Here is a 19,442-nt window from a genome sequence, read left to right as displayed (position 1 = left end):
TCCGAGCAGGGGAGGGGAGGTAGCTGTTACCGTGGTAACCGCTGCGAGTACCCCGGATGTGAAGCTGGTTCTCGCTTCCGGTTGGCCCGAGCGCACTTTCTTCACCATAGAGATGACAGGGGCCGCGCGGGCCGCAGAGCCTGCTGGGAAAGCGGCAGCGTGCGTGGGCATCGACGGTTAGCCGGCTGGTAGCGGCGGTCGCCTGGCGAGCCGGCGCCATGGCGGGCGGGGGCAGCGCCGGGGAGTGGTGCCTCATGGAGAGCGACCCGGGCGTCTTCACGGAACTCATCAAGGGCTTTGGTGAGGGGGCGGGCGAGAGGGAGCCCCGGAGAGGCCTGGGCGGCCCCCTGGGTGGGGGTGGGAGTGGGGTTGCTCCCGAGCGTCTGGGTCTTTGCCTGGCTCTGAGCGTGCAGAGACACCTGCCCGGCCCGGTCCTGCGGGAGGCCACGGGTCTCTTGCAGCTCCGAGCGCCCTTAGCCGCGTCCCCCAGCGCTCAGGGGACTCGTGTGAGGCGGGTGCGGTGGTGTAACACATTGCATTGCTGAGGGCTGGGATCACTTTTGAGTTGTATTTCATGCAGCACTGTTGAAACAACGAGGCTGGCGTTAGCTGTAACTTTAGAGGCCGGTTTGCACACCACTAGTGCAGAATGTGGTAGGAAGAAGCTGAGAAACTTATAACAGGATCATAGTTCACAGCTCTCGATTATGGGTCTGCTTTCTCACCCTTTTTTGCCTGTGCCTAACATGCAAACCTGGCTTGAGAAATCCAGTGAATGAAATACAAGTTTTTTTCCCCTCTGTCACGTGGCAGGGTAAGCCATTGCTTTCTGCAAAGGTACAGAAATCTGTGCAGAAACCTTACCAAAAAAGCCCTGCCCCGTGTCATTTTAAAGAACAATCTTGCACCGCGTGCAGATCTGGAGCATTCTTGCTCTGGAGATACGAGCATATGGCAACATAACTAAAGTGGAATTGAATTTCGATCAGTAAAACTTGCTCTTGAGTACCTTTTTTGGGTCTGCCGAGTCGCATCTGCTTCATGTTCCTGCAGCTTGGGGAAGTTGTGATAAGAGAATTATTTGTGATTATGAAAAATTCTTCTTTTGTATAATGTATGGAAAATTTCTTCTTTTTTATGATAGGATGCCTAGGAAGAATAAGATAGTGTAGATCTGTATACACTGTTCAGGGAAGAGATCCTTTCTGCATTGTAGCTGCTGGAAACCAGCTGCAAGCCCACGGGGGAATGTTGCAGAAGATCAGAACCATGTGCTTCTGGATCTGCGCATGGGGCGAGGGCGGGCTGTTGCTGTGGGCTGAGGTTGGGGCAGTGCCGAGGTCTTCTTTGTGGGGACTGGGCTGGGGTGTGCTTGGGGTGGGCAGTGGCAGCACTGGGAGGGGACTACGGGGGGCCTGAACTACCCCAAAATTTGCTGTAGTCCCCCCGACCCTCCCTACGCTGCCTCCACCTGCCCTGAGTGCAGCCTGGCCCAACCCCCCACTGGGAAGAGCCTGGTGCTGGCTTTAGCCTGCAGAGGCAGCCCACTCTCTCCCCTCATGTGGATCCTGGGCCACACCCCCCATGCTCTCCTGGGGTCTGCAGAGTGGCAGGAGCAGCCCTGCTCTGTGCCCCCTGGATGAGCCGCGCGCGGCTCCATCCTGTGTCCTGCCCTGGCTGTGCAGCCCCAGCCCCATTCCCTCCCTCACAGCTGGGGCCTTGATTTGCCGGCCTCAAGCCCCCTTCCCTCACAACAGACTTACCAGCTGGACCCTTCTGCTCTCCATGTTGCAGGGCAGTGCTCCTGGCTGCCTGCATGATATGCTGGGGCTGCGCGCGTGCATGGGGCGTTTATCAGTGGCATTATCGGCCACATCAGCCAAAAAAGGCCGATTGGCACCAATATAATGAAAATTGACTGTATGGGCAATCCAGTATGGGACCAATGTATTGGTGCACCTCTATTTATATTTCTTCTGAGATCTCACTAATGATTGAGGATTGTGCTAGGTTATCTTGCACTGCGCTAGAAGAGATTTGGAAGCCCTGTCCTGATTGAATGGCCACCGTAATTGAAAACCTTGTTAGCAGTAAGGAGTAAAGTATAAGATTGAATGGGTCAGGAAGACTGAACCATATTCATTGTAGAGGTGATTCTCCCAGGTCAGCCCTGAAGTATGTTGACAGCCTGTTGTAAAAGGTTGTGGTTTTGGGGAAAACTGAGAACTCTGGTCTCCTTGAACTGCCAAAGATGAGTATTTCTAAGCACTAAATTAGCTTAATTAAATTATCTAGTAAAGTAGCTCATTCTGACAATCTAAAAGTTTTATATACAGTATAACCTCATAAATCCGGATATAAAAAATTGGGAATTCTCGAAAATCCGGCACTTCTTAAGCTCTGCACTCCACTCTCCCAGATGCGGAGGGCAAAGCTTGCACGCGGTGGCTACTGCCGCCATCTACCAGCCCACGCTGCTGCTCTGCATGTGGCCACTGCTCCAGGACTGGCCGCTGCAAACCCTGCCCCCGCCTCACTCCTCCCCCTGACATGGAGGTGTAAGCTTGCACACAGCAGTTGCTGCCGCCATCCATCATTGGCTCTGCGTGCATCTGTTGTTCCGGGACCGGACCTCCTCCCTCCCCCCTCCCCCCCTGCTCCACAATTGGTCACAGCTCTGGTTTCAGAAATCAGGAATATTCAAATTTCTGGCAGGTGCTCAGTCCTGAGCATGCCAGATTTATAAGCTTATACTGTAATTAAATTCGTTTATTAGATTGGTCTGTTTATTGGTCTGAAGTTTAAAGTTTACAGTTCTACTGTTTAAATTAAGATTAAAAATACCATGTAATATAGAGATGATGAGGTTCATGAGCTTATGCAGTAAAATGCTTAATTGACTGTGCTTCACTCAGGAAAGAACCTTTCTTTTTTCCCCTCTGGGGTTAGCTTTTCTTCTGCTTCTAAGAATGAGATTTTTTTTTTTCCTTTACCAGAAAAGGTCTACAATTTCTGAAGTTATCTTCCTGACTTAGTAATACCACATAAGACTGTTATTTAATCTTTGTCTGTTGAAAGGTGGTTCCTTTGTAAAATGAAATTAGTAATACTTCCTTGCTTCAAAGGATGTTAGAAGCTAAATTAACGTTTGCAAGCCATACTGATCTCCTGTAATGGACTGTGCTGCTCTTGTGTCATATCTTTTACTACTACTACAAAATACAGAATGTGTTTAGCATATCTTTCCTTGAAGGGAATCAAGAACATTACTAACCTTAAATCTAATTGTCACAACCCAAAGTTGTGAGTTTTTGTTTGTGTGTGCTTTGGCATCACTAAATTATGTTCCCACTAAATTGCAGCTTCCTTGCATGGTGGAGTTCTCTGCTGCAGAAGAGAACCCCGGTGCAACGGAGTATTCCCGCCAAATTTGTAGCTTTCTTTGCATGGTGCGTTTCTTTTGCATCTCAGAAATGCACGGTGCAAAGGAGTTCCCGCCATTTGTATGAACGTTCGTGCCATGTTATTGGCCGATTCTAATACATGCACAGGTGGCGGCTAGCGATTGGCTTGCTAGCTGTATAAAGAGCTTGGGTGGCTTCCGCCCAAGTTGGAGAGAAATCAGTTAGAGAGCGTGAAGATCTCTAAACGCTGCGGATCCTCATGGACCCAACGCATTTCTTAAGAAGGCAACAGAGGTTTAAACCGCCTCTGGCCTCTCCCCGTCGCCGAGCGCAATCCTAGACGTATCCCTTTCCTATATACTCAAGATCCGAACCCACGGAGCTTTAATAACTCCGGGGCCAGAGAGCCGAACCAAACCCATGGAACTTTGACAACTCCGTGGGAAAGAAATTGCCGAACCCGCGGAGCCTTAACAACTCCGGGGCCAAAGAACCGAATTTGTCGTAGTCCTCCAACGAGGATTTAAACGGAGCTGTACCTGGAAAACTGTCCAGCCTACACCGCGACCATCTTGGGTGTAAGTAAATAATCTTTAAATCAACCATTACGCCTCTGTGACTAATTCTAGCCCGTGCGTGCTTGGCCGCCGTACGGTCTCCTCCGGCCCCACGTGCCCGGGCTGCTGGCCACAGCCCACATGCGGAAAGACGGGCCCGGCTCGCCCCCGGCCTGCACACTAATCAACTTTAAAAAATGTATTTTATAGTTCTTATTCCGTCACTCATGTGTTGTCATTTAGAGAAAGTAGGATGACTATTGTAACTTAGTGTGTATACAAGAATAGAGTGGCAGAGGTTGACATTAAAAAGCAAGACATAACTGGAAAAAGGAGTTCATATCTTTATACAGTGCATAAATTATTTGTGAAACAAACTTTCACAAGACAGTGTTGATATAGAGAATAATAGAATTTGATGCCTTTGAATAATGGGAGTATTTACAACGACACTACACAGGCTATGAACCCCCAAACTTCAGAACGCAAGTCTACCTCTAACTCTGCTGGATAAAAAGAAAATTTCTGTATAGGTCTGTTGTTGTTCACTGTATTTCCACTGTGGCGACTCTTGCATTAGAGGGTCGGATTTAAGTGTTCTAAGTTCTACTTCTGACTCTAGAATTGTGTTACTTTGGTCTTGACCAGACCACTAAATTTCTCAGTGTCTGTTTCCACTTTTAACGGCTGCATGACATCCCCTTCCACGTGTAATTAGAAAGCTTAATTCAGTCATATCTATGAAAAATTATGAGGTCAACAAATGAAAGTTTAAAAGTCTATAATATTTTTGAGTCCTGCTTGTGACTAGTTCAGGCTCTTCTCTTAAATAGTCTCTTAAAGTATCTTTGGTATCACAATTGTCCAAGAACCCTTCCTACTGATTTCTGTGGTTTTACATTCACAGGGTCTCTCTTTATATAAAGACTGAAACATCTGGAAATCAGGGACAACTGGTGATAGTAACAACTTTTTTTTTTATTGTCAAAAGACAATATATGAAAAAAGACTCTCCTCCACTCTTTCTACATTATCACTTGTAGTTGTGTGCCTTTTTCGTGATAGTATCCTTTTGAATTAAGGTAAGTAAAGGAACATGTATCTTTGCTCTTCTAGGTTGCAGAGGAGCACAAGTTGAAGAAATATGGAGTTTGGAGCCTGAGAACTTTGAAAAATTGAAGTAAGTTATTAGACGTAGAAAAGCAATGTGGCTTTTCCAGTCTGTTTTTTATCTCTAGCAATCTCTGTAAATCATATTTGTTTGTTCTAAGCTCCTTTCATAAATGAACGAATTGTTCTAAGCTCCTTGCATGAATGAAAGAATTGTATTAGACCAATAGCAATATGCTACATTATTACCTGTTTCAGCAGCAGTTTATCAGCATATTATCATCATCGCACATGAAATTTACAGCCTTTTAGTAGGATCTTTAGATTGTTTAAACTAGCTTTTCAACAAAGCCTTCTTTATAAGAATTGTGTGGTTCAGTGGCTAGATAAGGAGTCTCTTAGATCTGTCTGTAAGCAAAAGTTGCTTAACCTCTCTGTTTCTTGTCATGTCTTGTTTTGGACTGCTGTAACCTGCTCTTACTGGAAACGCTAAGTACTTTGCCATTCCATCCATATGATGAATGAAGAGCATTGTATTTATTCATGTATAGCAGCTTGAAAGGAAATAGGATGGTTGGAGACCTTTAAAACCAAACAAACAAAAAAAGTCTTACCAGAAGCAGCAATGTGTTGCTTTGATCTGGCTCTACAGCGTCTTTATAGATCATGTGCTTCGGTGGGGCTTTTGGGCACTTTTATCTAAAGCTGAGTCAATCAGCTGTTAGATAAAAGCACCAAAAAAGCTCCACTATAGCGTCTGAGCTATATAGACTCCAGGTGAGCTGGGTCCACCTAATGCACTGCCTCTCTTGGGAATGCACTGAGCTTGGCATAGGAGCGCATGGAGTTTAAAGTAAAGTGCCAGTGCGTTTTGTTATTTTTCGTTGTTTTAACATCTACAAGCAGTTACGGTTATCAAATGCAAGTCCCTTTTACTTCCTGTGTAACTATCTACATTTATATAATTAATGTTCCAGAATATATGAAGTACACAATTTATGACTTGAAGTGCTGTTTGATTACAAATTAATTTAGCAGTCTTTTGTTACTAGGAATCACCAATATGTGACTACAGAGATAGTAGATGTTGCCATCAGCTATCTTTGTAGGTTGAACTTTTATTTTAAAAAAATACCCAGAATAGTAGCTGTTACTCATGAGAGAACAGCTTTGCTTTGCTTTCCCATTCTCTTTGGATTAAATTTCTGTAACCTCATATTGTGGCCAGTTTGGTATCTAGTCATTTCCCCATTTACTTTCTCTAGTATTTTAACTTTAATATAAGTGTTCACAACTGCTCTTAACCCTTGGAGTATAGGCACCGTATAGGACTGCAGTGGGCCCAGTATCTGGGGAAATTTGTGACTTATTTATGTTTCCTAGTCAGGGCCTAAAATATTTGCTTATCCCCTGCATTCATGAGATTCTTCACATTTAACGTTGTCACATCTAACTTTTATTTAAAGTGTTTTTAATGAGTGAAAATTATTTAGAGCCTCCACTTTGACAACTAAATGTTCCAGGTATATTGTGGACCTCCTAGCAGTTTGAGTATTGCCTTATTTTTGTTTCTATTTTCATATGTTCAGTAAAATATAGATTAGAAATACTTTTATCTACAGAAAATGGAGGATTGACTGAGAAGTTCCTTATCTTTCACTAGAATTTGTATACTCTTAGGTTATATACTGCACAAGCTAACTCCCAGTGAAGCCTGTGGGAGTCTATTTTGGAGTCAGTGCAGGTTGGATTGAATCCTTTTAATGTAACAGGCAAGTGATTTTATTTAACAGCTGTTCCCTTATTTTTGGGAAGTAGAGTGGAAGGTCTTAAGGCTTCTCAAAACCCATCAATGGGCTATTGTAGAGATCATCCTAGAAGGGGTTGTCGAGGAGAACAGAAGGTAGTTTTGAGTGAAGAATATCAAATACAGAATAGAACATAGGGTATCTCAGTGAGATTTGTCTTTTGAATCGAGTAAGATCTGAGTCTTTCAAGAATAACCAACCCTATTTAAGCTTTTGTGGCAAACTTCATTTAGATCATTACCCAGCAACTGATTAGGCATGGATAGGCTAGTATGCCCATGGAGCAATATTACCTTTAGCGGGGCTCCTGGTAGACTTAAGTCTGCCTACATATGGCCAATTACAGGATAGGAGCCATACTTTGTAACTTTTTTATGTAGGTAACAGAAAGCTTTTAGAGCGTATGTAGCTGAGACTTAATACTCTAGTGCCTCAGAACAGAGCAGTGTGCAAGCCCTCCTGACGTTAATATAGTAAAGATCAAACAAATTTGTTTATCTTGTGTTTTGTACATGTCTTAAAATCCTAGTACACATGGGAAAAATTATATTCTTAAAACATTAATTGCTGAATTGTATTCGACCTGTTAGGCAAGTAAATAACCAGGCACCTATGATCTTTTTCCATCCTACTGGAATCCCTAATACAATGTTAATGCAAAATTAGGAAGGGTTGTTCTGGTTTTTGTGACTCATTCTTAAGAAGCATTAGACTCTGGGTCTAAATGTTCAAAGTGTGTTGTAGTTCTTAGGGCAGCTGCATCCCTTGTCCTCTCTGAGTCTTTTTAATGGTACTCTTTCTAAGACTTTTGGCTGTCACTTACCAAGGTGGGATTGCACAGTTTTGGTTCTAAACTGGGTCTTGGGCAGGAGTGGCAAAGGAGTTTGTAACCAGGCAGCGTTCTTAAGGGAAACAGCTGTATTTATTTACTTTGTTCTAATTGGACAGTTTAGTTTCTCTGCATGCTGTAAGGCTTGCCACACTGGGACTATAGAAGGTCCCAACTACTTTGCTTATGCCTACCAAACTTCCTTTTGTGTCCTGTCAGTTTGTACCTGCATGCATGGCTCACTTCAAGGTCCACTCTCCAATGTGCATTTAACACTTTAAATGTTTAACATTTAAGTCCCCTGCTCTCTGGGTTGCCATCATTGTCAAAAGAGCTGTGTAACTTTGTCAGGAAATAGTGGCCAAACATCAGTGAAGATGCTGTCTTGTAAGTGTTCAGGAACCTGCTTATAAAGAGCCATTATCATCCTTCTGATAAACTTAACCAATACATTTGTAGAGGAAAGTTCAATATAACTATATGACTAGGTCCCATACAAGGTCATAATAGCACATTAAATAGTACAGTAAATTCACGGTTCCTTTAGGTAGATGTGCACCGATGCATTGGTCTGATATCGGGTTGGCACTGATACAAAGAAAATTGAGTATATCAGAAATTGACCTGATGTGGCTGATAATTTGGCCCATAAATGCCCGTGCATGCGCACAATTGCAGCATAGCATGTAGGCAGAGAGGAGTGCAGCCCGGCAGCTTGGAGAGCCGTGTGCAGTTGGTAAGTCTATTGTGGTGGAAGGGGAGGGGCGAGGGAAGGGGCACGTTGTGAGAGTTGGCTGCTTTAGTTACAAAAACACCCATGCGGGCATCTGAAAATTGCGTATACTACTGGTGGAACTGTGGGTAAGAGAAGCCTAGCAGTGTTTTAAACCTTTTTTTGTGAGGTTTAGTGCATGCTTGATTTCTGTATCCTTACTGACCAAATGTATATTAGAATTCAATCAGAGTAACATGTTGGCTTACCAGCTGAACCACAGGACAAGCAGTGACTGATCAGGAGGGATCCAGCTTTTAAGTTTCCCATGGAAAAACAGAAAAAAACATGGATTTCCTAGTCTCTATCGGAGAAAATGCAGATTTTCCCTTTTAGAAGAGAAACGCATGGATTTCCCCCTTTTGCAAAGAGCTCTGCAGGCTGGCTGGAATGGGATTTGCAGCCTCCCCATTCCCGACTGGCTGCAAATCCCCGCTGCTCCTGGCCAGCTGCAAATCCCCACTTCTGGCCGGAGTGCCCTGCCAGGGAGTGCCCAAGCTGGTTGGGGGCTGAGGGAGTGGAGAGGCTGCAATCCCCACCCTGCTTCCCGACCCGAGTGCCCGGGGGATTGGAAACCTCCCCCGCCCCGGAGTGCCTGGCCAGCTGCAGCTGCTTCTCCCCCTCTGTTCTCTCAACCAGCTTGGGCACTCTCTGGCCAGGAGGTGGGGCTTGCAGCCAGCCAGGCACTACGGCTGGGAACGGGGAGGCTGCAAACCCCCCACCCCCCAGGGTCCAGCTGGCTGCATACCCTGGGTCGCAAGCACTGCGCTCCTTGCCCTGCTGCCCTCCCCCAGGCCCTCCGGAGCACAGTGTGTGTGACTGGCATGTCAGAGCACAGTGGGGCCACACAGGAAAGCTGCTTGCTGCTGCAAACGCTGCGCTGCCCTGGCCACGCTTCCTCTTTGTGCATAGGGGCAGCGCAGGGTTGCGCTCCCCACTGCTGCCCCCGCATGCAGGGGAAGGTGGCCAGGGCAGTATGGAGCTCACTGTGGCAGGCAGCTTTTGTTTGTGTCCCCCCTGTGCGCTGCTGCGCCGGGTTGCACACGCTGCGCTCTAGAGGGCCTGGAGGAGGGCAGCAGGGTGGGGAGCACGAGCCCGCAGCCTGTACCCGCCCTGCCCTCACCTCCCAAACAGATCTGGGGGGCATGGTTCCCCCCCCTGCATCCCGGGAGCTCACGCTGCCGTCAGGAGCCAGCCCTGCCTGAGCCCACAGCAAGCAGCAGCAGTGGAGGAGCCAGCTTGTGCTCCTGCTGCAGCAGCCGCTGCCTTCCATTGAGGGCAGGAGGCTGTGGACCTGGGTGCCTGGCCCCATCGCCATGGCAGCTGGCACCCCCTCTGGCAGGGGCTGTGGGTGGGGGGCAAGGAGCACAAGCAGGGCTGGGGAGCTGGCGGGATGGGAAGTGTGGGACACCAGCAGGGCTGTGGGGGTCATTTAAGTTTAACCATGGATTTTGAGGTTTTTATCAGAGAATTTCTGTTTGTTTTTGTTTATTTTTTATTTATTTCTTTATTTTTATATCATGGGAAACCAGGATCCATGCTTATCAGAAGTGCCAGTTAAGCACTAACTCTAGCTAGATTTACAGGTGGCACCTCTGCAAATCAGTCAAAGTTTGGTCATTCTAATTTAGGGAGCGCTTCTGAAAGCCTAAGCTTAATGGCCTGTTTAGGAAGAACAAATTAGCTAAGTTGTTTTGCCTTAGTTCAGTGTGCAGTTACCTTAGAAATAATCTGTACTATTCTTTGTACTATTCTTCATCTCACTTTTTGTTTTGACTTTTATTTTATAGACCAGTACATGGGCTGATCTTCCTTTTCAAGTGGCAGCCAGGAGAAGAACCAGCAGGCTCTGTTGTTCAGGATTCCAGATTGGATACAATATTTTTTGCTAAGCAGGTACAATCAGTTTAATGACTTCCTTAAATGTGCCATGAAGCAAAATTTTTAAACTCAGTGATATTACTGTTAAAATGTTTGCAGAGTTAAGCAGCTGTTAAAGGATAAGTAAAGATGGACCAAAATCATGATTTTTGCAATTTTTGCAGAAACCATGATTTTGGGCAGGCTCTGCAAAAAAGTGTGGGGTCTTTTCTTGCTTTTGGCAAGCTCCCTGAAACTGATTAGTGGTGAGGCGTGGGATCACATGACAGACAGTCCTTGCAGCCAGTTGGTGGGGAAAGGTGGGGTCATGCTGATAGCCCTTGCAGCCAATCAGCAGCAAGGGGCATGACTGCTGAGGCCCCAAGACCAATCGGAGGCATGGGGGGCAAAAATGGCTGCCAGCCCTGGGGTTTGTCTGCGAAACTGGCCAGCAGCTGTCTCAACTTTGGTAGGTCCCTAAAGATAAGCGATTGTAAAGCTATCCAGATGGTAGGCATCCAGTATTAGAGTAAGATCTGGCAAAGTAGCCCTGTTTGGTATGCTGAGTTAGACCAAATCATATGAACCAAACAGAAGTGAAATTCTGTGGGGGAGGCCGCTGCAAAATAAATGTGAATGATGATTTCCTTTTAGCTTCAGCAGGGTTTATGTGGTAGGTGTTTTCTTTAGTCTAATGAGTAGATGACATTTTGAAACCACTTTCAACAAAATTATTGTTGGGAGAAATGTTTCCTCAACCAAGTAGATACGTTGTCACTACTTCTCAAATGTTCATCACTGGAAACATTTTCATCCTAGATCAATATTTATCTGTTTTCTGTCAAATGTGATCTAAAAATTTAACTAACTTTATCTAAATATGAAATGTGAAAAATTTGAAATGGAAGTTAAAGCAAATATTTTTTTTATGCAAAAAGAATTCATCTTTTTTCATTAACAATTATCCTGCCTTAATACTGAAGTGTCCCATATTTTAGCTTTGGCTGGCTTGTCAGTGTATAGCTGGCAAGTTAAAGAAATAAAGGAGAATAACCTGATCAAATGTAAGCTTACTGTCACAAAAAAGGGAGGTTAGTAAGACTTTAAGCTTAAAAGACATCTCTCAAGCACTGATAAGCATTACTAAATTTATATTAAGTCTGTATTCTTCCCACTCAGTGTTCTTTCTGTCTCTCTCTCCTCATAAAGTACATGAATCAGAAGTACAGATTCTTGAAACAGAACTTACAGAAAATGCTTTATGCAACACAACTGTTTTTTGTATTTTCATCACAGATTTAGACAGTGCATCACATCTGAGGTTTTGATCATTGGGAGTTTTTTACTTGGGCCTAGTCACAAGTAGAAAAGTGGAAAATAAAAGCTTTCCGAATGTCTCCATTATGTCTCATGGCTCTTCCACATGCACATTTCTTTATGTTGACAACTTCAGTTCATGTGTCCATTTTATTTCCCTATTATCTCACTCTGGTCTAAGTGTCCTTCTACCTCTTTCTCTCCTAATCCTACTTATTTTCTTTCTCTGCTATATTTCTAGTTTGGTGAAGTAAAAATACCAACTATATTTCTAGTCTGGTATTACAATAAAAGTAGGCAGATAGTTATTCATCTCTGCTCTCCACCATAATCAAACATGCTGCTGCTGTTGTGAGAAGTTGCAAATCATTTTGTCTGTTTTGCTTCCTGCTAGTTTGTCTCTTCCTTACTTTTCTGCTAAACTCATTTCTGAAGTGTAGCAGGTGGGTGCTTAAAAGCAAGCAAATAAGAAGTCAGTGAATCTGTTTTAAAATGTAATTGTATGGAGGGATAATTAATTAAAGGTTTTATTTAATTTAAGGCTATTGTCATTCTCTAAAGCTTAAAAATATAGGTCGTCTCTGTGTTGGAAGATAAGGAAGTCACGAGGTTTTGTGGAAAGCTTCCGTTTAAGGATTACACTCAAGTGACTGTGATGCTTAATTATTCCTTCAGTTTTTTAAAATTAATTGCATAAAACAGGGGTGGTCACCCTCCAGCCTGCAGGCTAAATGCAACAAAGAGAATCATGGTATCCTACCCACAGGGCTTCCCACAGGTCCAGAAATTTGGTGACAGGGGAGCAGTGGCAATTAGCATGGCCACCCTCCCTGGCTGCCAAATTGGCAAACCCCTCAGGGCCAAGTTGGGGCCAGGCCATGCCCCATTCCCTCTGCATGGATGGGTTGGGGCCGGGCCATACCCTTGCCCTCCCCCAGGCTAGATCATGCAGCCATGCCCCTTCCCCCTGCAGTTGGATCGGAGCCTGGCCATGCCTTGTCCCCCTGTGTGCGGCCAGTTTGGGGCCAGCCTGCCCTCCTTCCCTTTCCTCCCACATGGCCAAATGGGTCCCTGCTACATCCACCACTGTTGCCAGACCAGGATCACCAGCTAGATCCAGCCTATGGACAGCCTAGGTGCTGTCCATCCAACCTGCTGGCCATAAAGATTCAGCACCACTGACATAAAATGTGCATTAACCACTCTCAAAGTGTGTGTCACTCAATAGTACTATTTCAAAAGCGTCCTTCATAGGGTTACCATTGGGCTCCTTTTTTTTCTTTGCTGCTTTGACCGTGTCTGTATTAGTCAAGTGCAATGGCTTAGCTAAATAAAAACACATGAAGTATGATAAATATAGAGGCTGAAAGGATTTTTCTTCTTATTTTCTGTACTAACATCTCTAAATTCAGTGACAGCCATTTTGAGAACAGTAAGCCTCTTCAGTCTCAGTTATCATGTGACTGTGACCAGTTTGTCTTCTGAAACTCCCAGTGAGTCCTTCAGTGAAACATGAGGAAATTAGAGTTGTTATAATCTGTATTTCTAAATACAGTGTATGCAGTATACAGTATATTTGGGACTGAAAAAGGACTATGTACTTATCTGAACTAAATATAAACAATTCTTACATGCACAGTCCTCTCAGTGTTGTAATATTAGTAGTTCCAAAACTGATTAGCTCCTCCCCAGTTTTCAATACTTTTGATAATCATTGATATAATAATAGTTGTTCTAAAAATCAGGTTCAGGGCAGTTAAGCTTTGAAAATAAGGGGAGAGAGCAGCCGTAAAACTGATTAACTCCTGTCCTTTCTGAGTTTTCTGATAGCAGCCCTTGATAGCTGATTTCCATGTCACTGTTTATGAGGCACTGATACAAAGAATAGTTAGTTATAAGGTAGAAAGTTAGAGTTAGTGTGCCCTTAACTGCAGTACAGTTAAACTGTAGTGTGGCTGAAAAATGCTGTCTATGCACATAAGCGTTTTATGCACTTAATTAATATGTGAGTTATTCTCAACCTCACTCTCAAGGCACTCTCCTGAAAATGCCCACTCTTAGCTTTCTCTCATTTTTTTTTTTTTGATTACAGAAAAGTAAAAGGGCAATTCTGTTATAAAGAACTCAGAAAAACCACAAGAAATTAGAATGTTTTTGACACTGGATTCCTGCTTGAAATCTATGGGCTTATTCTATGAATTATGTGTAGATATTTGTACATGCAGCGGTGCTATAGTGTGGCACCCTGCAGCCTTTAGGCTAGGAACAAACACTGAAAAAGCCTGAGCCTGAATTGATTCAATCTTTGCAGGTTAGTCTAACCTGGCTAGGCTAAACCAGTTTGTAAGTGTCCAGAGAGGATGTTTGTACTGAAAAAACTCAGGCACATGACTTCAGTGACTCAGGCTAGAAGCTATGGGGTGCTAGAGCAGCCCTCCCTTCCCTGCCACAGAACTGAGCTGAGAGCCCCTCGCCTCTTTCCCCCACCCCAGCAGCCCAGCAGGGAATGTTTATTACCCCTACCTCAGTGTTTATCAGCCCACTAAGAAAACAAAGCCTCTCTCCAGTACTTCAAGCTTTCTTAAACAGCTTTTCCAAGGAAGGACATTACCAGCTACCTGTTGATTAGCTCCAAAAAACCTCTCTGCCTGTGTGATCTCCCACAGCACGGACTGTAGCCAGCATGTGGTCTATTAGCTAATGCTGAGAGGCGTCTGTGTAAAGCAGACGGGCAGGGGGAATAATCCCTGTTTAGCAGGGAGAAGCCAGGCAGATATCTGCAGTCTCTGCTGGAGCTCCAGCCAGGGAGCAGAGGGGAGGGGACAGCTCTGCTGTGGAGCAGAGAGCCCCACCCAGCCCAGAGAGCATGCCAGGATGCTGGGGGAGTCTGGTGTATCTTAAATGAGCAAGGGCTCTGGGACAAACATTGCCTAAACTGGTTTGACCCAAATCAGTTAAGTCTGATACTACATTCAACCAGATGTATGTCAAACCAGTTTCAGGCATTTTCAAACTGGTTTATGTGCACTGAACATCTGTTACAGGTTTAAACCAGTTTCTGATCACTTAAACCAGTTTATATGTAATGTCTGTCCCCAGCCTTAAGGGTCTCACTGCAAACCAGGGTGCTACACCACACTGGTTGAGAATCACTGTAACATGAATATAGCCAGAGTGTGTAACAGTGTAATTAATAGGCAGCCAACTGAAACCTGTTTTGTGTTATGTGATTAAGTGAAGTGTATGTACTTATTCATATAAATGAAGTACAGTATGTAGTAAACAACACTGAAGGCAAGAAAAAAAAATTAAAGCACTGGAGGTGGGAGCTGAGATGGGGGACAGGAAAAGAGGCATAAGCCACTTTGGGGTGGGGAGGAGGGGATAAGTCCACTCTTCTGTATAATCTGGCAGCTCTGAGACAACCTTGCAAAATTCTAGTTCTGTCTTTTTATTTTTTTGGAAAAATAAATATTGCTCCATTATTTATATCTCATTCACTGTATTGCAAAGGTAGGTGAGCAGATATTATGTATGTGCTAGCAGACTTCCAATACAGGTTGACAAGGCTGCAGTAAGCCAGTTTAATGTTGAACATTAAGGATTGGTGGTTTGTCATTCTGTCTTCAATATAACTATGCAATTAGAGTACCAAATGTTCTGAGGAGCTACAGCTTTTTTTTTTTTGCTTTCCTAACTCAAGTTCTTGAACTTCTTTCACTTCTTTAAGTTGTTTGTTTTTTTAATTTACATGTAAACAGAGACCTTGTGTTTGTATGTTTAGTTTTGATATTGGTAAAATGTAGATAGCCATAACAATGTGTATCAGTATTGGTAAAGATGCAATCTGGAAACTACAAAAGGATTATCACTACTATAGATTAGTATTTGTTCAAATTCCCATCACAAATTCCATCTTGCAACTTTATTTTTAAATATTCAGAGCTCTAACTTGATATATCGAAGATCATGATTCTGAAACAGTGTCTCTTAAAAGAAAAACTTAATCTTATGAGAGTTAAAGAGTCTTAAAACATATCTAAACACTTTGGTGTGTTCTTATAGCTCATTATTCCTTCTCTGGTCATCTTATAGTATTAAAGTTGACAAGTAGGCTACGGCTTTTGAATATACTGGGGACAGTTTTTAATTAAAACGTTGGTTTACTATGCATGAATATTAAGGTTTTTTTTATTACCTTGCTCAATTTTATGTGAATTCATGTTAAATTTGGCCTCCCTGTTATGCCTAGGTATGATATGGTCCTCATATTGGGGCCTCAGAACTGTGGATGATCATACATACCATTTGAGCTAGGATACCTAGGCACAGTAAGGTGAGTTAAGGATACAGTTTCAGCCTTAACTCTAAATTTCCTAACTTCTGTCTTGTTAAACTAGAACATTAACATGCATTGTCTATCACAGTGGTTACCTGTATTAATGCTGCTGCTAAATGTATTTGACCATGTTCAGCATTGTTTTAAAACCACTGTTTCCCAAGGAACATCTTTTCATGAATTGGTGCAGAAATCTTAGCAGAAGCAGACACTGCTCAACAAGTAATCAACTTTTACAAGTCATTACTGTGAGCTTACATGCTTCTACTAATTTTTTTGAACTTCAGTATTGTGCTAAATGTATTACCGTTATACGCAAATTCACACTGAGTATTTATTTGTTGCTGTGTGGTGATTTATAGAACAATATTTGGGAACTAAACACAATATATCTGATAGGAGGAAGAATGCTGAGTCCCTGATATTAGTAACAAAAAATAACACTAAGGCTCTCTACATCCTTGTAATCAGGAAAGCATGATTATGTTCTTAGAACTCCTATTGACTTAAACCTTGGGGCTTTCAGATTTAGTAATGCTAAATACTGTGTGTGATCAGCCCAAGTGGAGGATGAGTATGAAATAATAAACAGATCACATTGCATACATATGACATATAATCAAAGTCACAGTCTTCCAAAATTTTGAGACATTCAGAAGCTTAATAGATTAATAAGGACACAAACCCATGTGTTATGGTGCAAGTCCTCATATTTTTTTTGGTTCTCCAGACCCCTTCAAAAGAGACAGTCTAATGAGAATGAGGAGGAATAGCAGGGGTGCAAGAAATTGGCCTAGAATCACAGTTCTCAAGGGCGGGGGGGGCGGAGGTCCATGAGCCGGTTTAGGGAGGTCTAGCTGGTCCAACACAGGGAAGGAGCTTTGGCCCCCTGGGGTGAGCCTTGCAGAAGGGGCTGGGGTGGGCCTGCCCCACAGGCTCCATCTTCTGGGCAGGTGGGTGAGGCTCTACGCTGCTGCTGCTCTAGTGAGTGGGGCCCCAGGGTTCCCCACTGCCAAGCCTTGGGTGCTGCATCCTGCTGCTGGGTAGGGAGGGGCAGTGAGCTGTGGAATTTTTATAGCATGGTAGGGGGTCCTTCAAGAAGAAAAAGGTTGAGAACCCCCTGGCCTAGAGTACTAGATTGTTCTACCATACTATATGTTTCTCCATCTTCATATCAACCTATAGATTCAAGCTGGGGAGGATGCCACACCTGCTTTTTAAATGTAAATTTGGAGTACAGAACAACATTACCATGTGATTTATATTAGCTGTATATTGTTTTCTGTGTGGAATATGAGATGTTGGGTTTAGACCCAATGGAGCCAAAAACCTGGTACATGCCTAGTTAAGATAATCCTCATCCTACCACTATTGCATGTGAAAAAAGTATTCAAGTCAAAAAATAATACTTGAGAAAATCCCAGTATGACCAGGGTGATGGGGATTGGTAACTCTATCTTCTAATTGTCATCTTCAGTTACTTCTCTTTCCACATTGATTTCCCATCCAACATCCTAGCATTCCACTTTCTTGTCCTCTTCCTTGTTTGACCTGCAGCTTTGAATCAAGGTTGCTCTTGATCAAAAGAGCCACTTGCTCACCCTTATTTTCAGTAAGCACTGTTCTTTCTCATCTCCCCTTTGGCTTTCAGCCATTCACACCTTTAACTTCAACCCCCTTTTCTATTTTGTTAACTCAGTCATTGTCGTCTTTGATTCCTTGTTGCAAAGCCCATTCCCTCAACACCCTTTTGGTATCACTCTTAACATAATTTGCTCCATTCTTCAGAGAATCTATGGATAATATCCCATGATTAAACGGTCTTTCTTCTTTTATTATCCTTCTCATTATTGTGTTGTCATTGTTTTGTTGTCTCTCATACAAAAGTCTGCTGTGGCCTCTCTTCATTTAGCAATCTTATTTAGCACCGACTACTTTTCTGAGTATACATCTGAGAATTTGTCCCTTCTAAGATGACTTGTAATGCTTCACCCTAGTGTAATTACTCCCATTATTTTTTGTTATATATTTTAATATCCTCTTCCTGGTCACATCTTGGAGCTTCTGTACCTTGCTTGACCACCTTGCCATCTTCAAATTCAGCCATCTGCTCTTTCAAATCTTGTCCTACAAATATGTGCTGTAATGCTTCTCTTTCTACCACTCTACTTGTTGCTTCAGTAATGTGACCTCTCCCCCTTTCCCATGGTTAAAAGAAAATTTGGTTAACGATCATCTGGGCTCTATCCATTGGCTTGATTTTGCACATCACAGTGACAGAAACACAATTTTACCTGCTTTCTAAATCTACCATTAGTTTTGCTTACTGTGTTTTATTTCAAACTAGATACAGATTTCTTTGAAGCAGGGCTATCTTGTTTGTTTAGGGTCCAAACTGCTGGTATGCCAGTCTCAACTATGGACTCCCAGACATTGTCCTAATACAAATCAGTTGATACGTGGAACATATGATATTGGGATATTAGCATATTTCAAAAAATAAATAAATACGTTTGTCCAGTAAACAAGTAGTTATTGAGGCTCTGGTGAGGCTGGAGAGATGTGAAACAGTAGGAGAAAGCAGTTGAAGCAACAGGATAATCTGCCTCAGTGTATTCTGTCACTATGAAACAGTTGTGTGCCTAGGTTTGTCTTTTGTGTCTTAGATCGGGGTTGTTCAACCTTTTGGCCTCATGGGCCAGATATAAGACTTAAGATTAGTCTGCTGTCCCACGTGCTGGCCCAGGACTACTTCTTCTCAGTCCTGCATGCAGTGATCAGGCTCTGGGAGCCCCACACTGCCTCTGTCCAGTCCTGTGTGCAGGGATTAGGCTTCAGAGGCCCCTTGCCTCTCCGTCCATTCCTGTGTGTGGGGATTGGGCCCTGCATGCAGGGCCACAACCTGTGGGTGGCCCTGCAGGCTGGCTGGCATGGTGCCAGGGGCCAAATCTGGCCTGTGGGCCAGGGTTTGAGCACCTCTGCCTTAGATAGTTACATTTCATGTAGGTAAGTAACAAGGATAATTTTTGTCTTCCTGCCACCACCCCCTAACTATATTGCAAGAGATATAACACTAAATCTTTGATCAAGATCTTCACTGTCTCCATTCATTAGATAGTTGATACAAATTAACTTTATATTCTGTGTGCAAAGTTGCAGATGGGCTTTGAGGAAAATCCTATATATGGATTAAAATTCTGTGGTATAAAAGTTGTTTTCAGAAAACGATGCACTCCAGTGTTCTAGTGACAGGTTTATTTTGGGGGAAAATGAAGAGTAATGATAGACCCAGTTAAGCAATACATTGTTAATTATAAGAAATACATAGTAGAACTGGTTGTTGTACCCTAGCATTGTTTTTCTTGATCTCGCTAAAGAAAAGGTGTCAGTTTGTTCTGACCTATTTTGTCTACAAAACAGATGGTTTTCTGTTTTACCTTTTTGCT

General features: G+C 43.4%; 1 protein-coding gene across 3 annotated transcripts in view; it reads left to right on the top strand.

The window, feature by feature from the left end:
- The first annotated feature begins 64 nt into the window (after positions 1–64).
- Positions 65–19,442, top strand: part of UCHL5 (ubiquitin C-terminal hydrolase L5) — a 34,757-nt gene continuing 15,379 nt past the window's right edge. The window contains exons 1-3 of one of the 3 annotated variants that reach the window (XM_059728408.1): positions 65–300; positions 5,078–5,141; positions 10,271–10,376. In XM_059728408.1, coding sequence (XP_059584391.1) covers positions 219–300; positions 5,078–5,141; positions 10,271–10,376 — 252 coding nt within the window. In that variant the 5' untranslated portion in view covers positions 65–218. Of the gene's footprint in view, positions 301–5,077; positions 5,142–10,270; positions 10,377–15,909; positions 15,994–19,442 lie in introns of all 3 variants that reach the window. The other 2 variants (XM_059728409.1, XM_059728410.1) reach the window with 2 other exon arrangements.

This window comes from Alligator mississippiensis, chromosome 5 (genome assembly GCF_030867095.1).
Source record: "Alligator mississippiensis isolate rAllMis1 chromosome 5, rAllMis1, whole genome shotgun sequence".
Classification (NCBI taxonomy): domain Eukaryota; kingdom Metazoa; phylum Chordata; order Crocodylia; family Alligatoridae; genus Alligator; species Alligator mississippiensis.
Note: the sequence above shows the minus strand (reverse complement) of the source record. Positions and strands in the feature narration are given on the sequence as shown.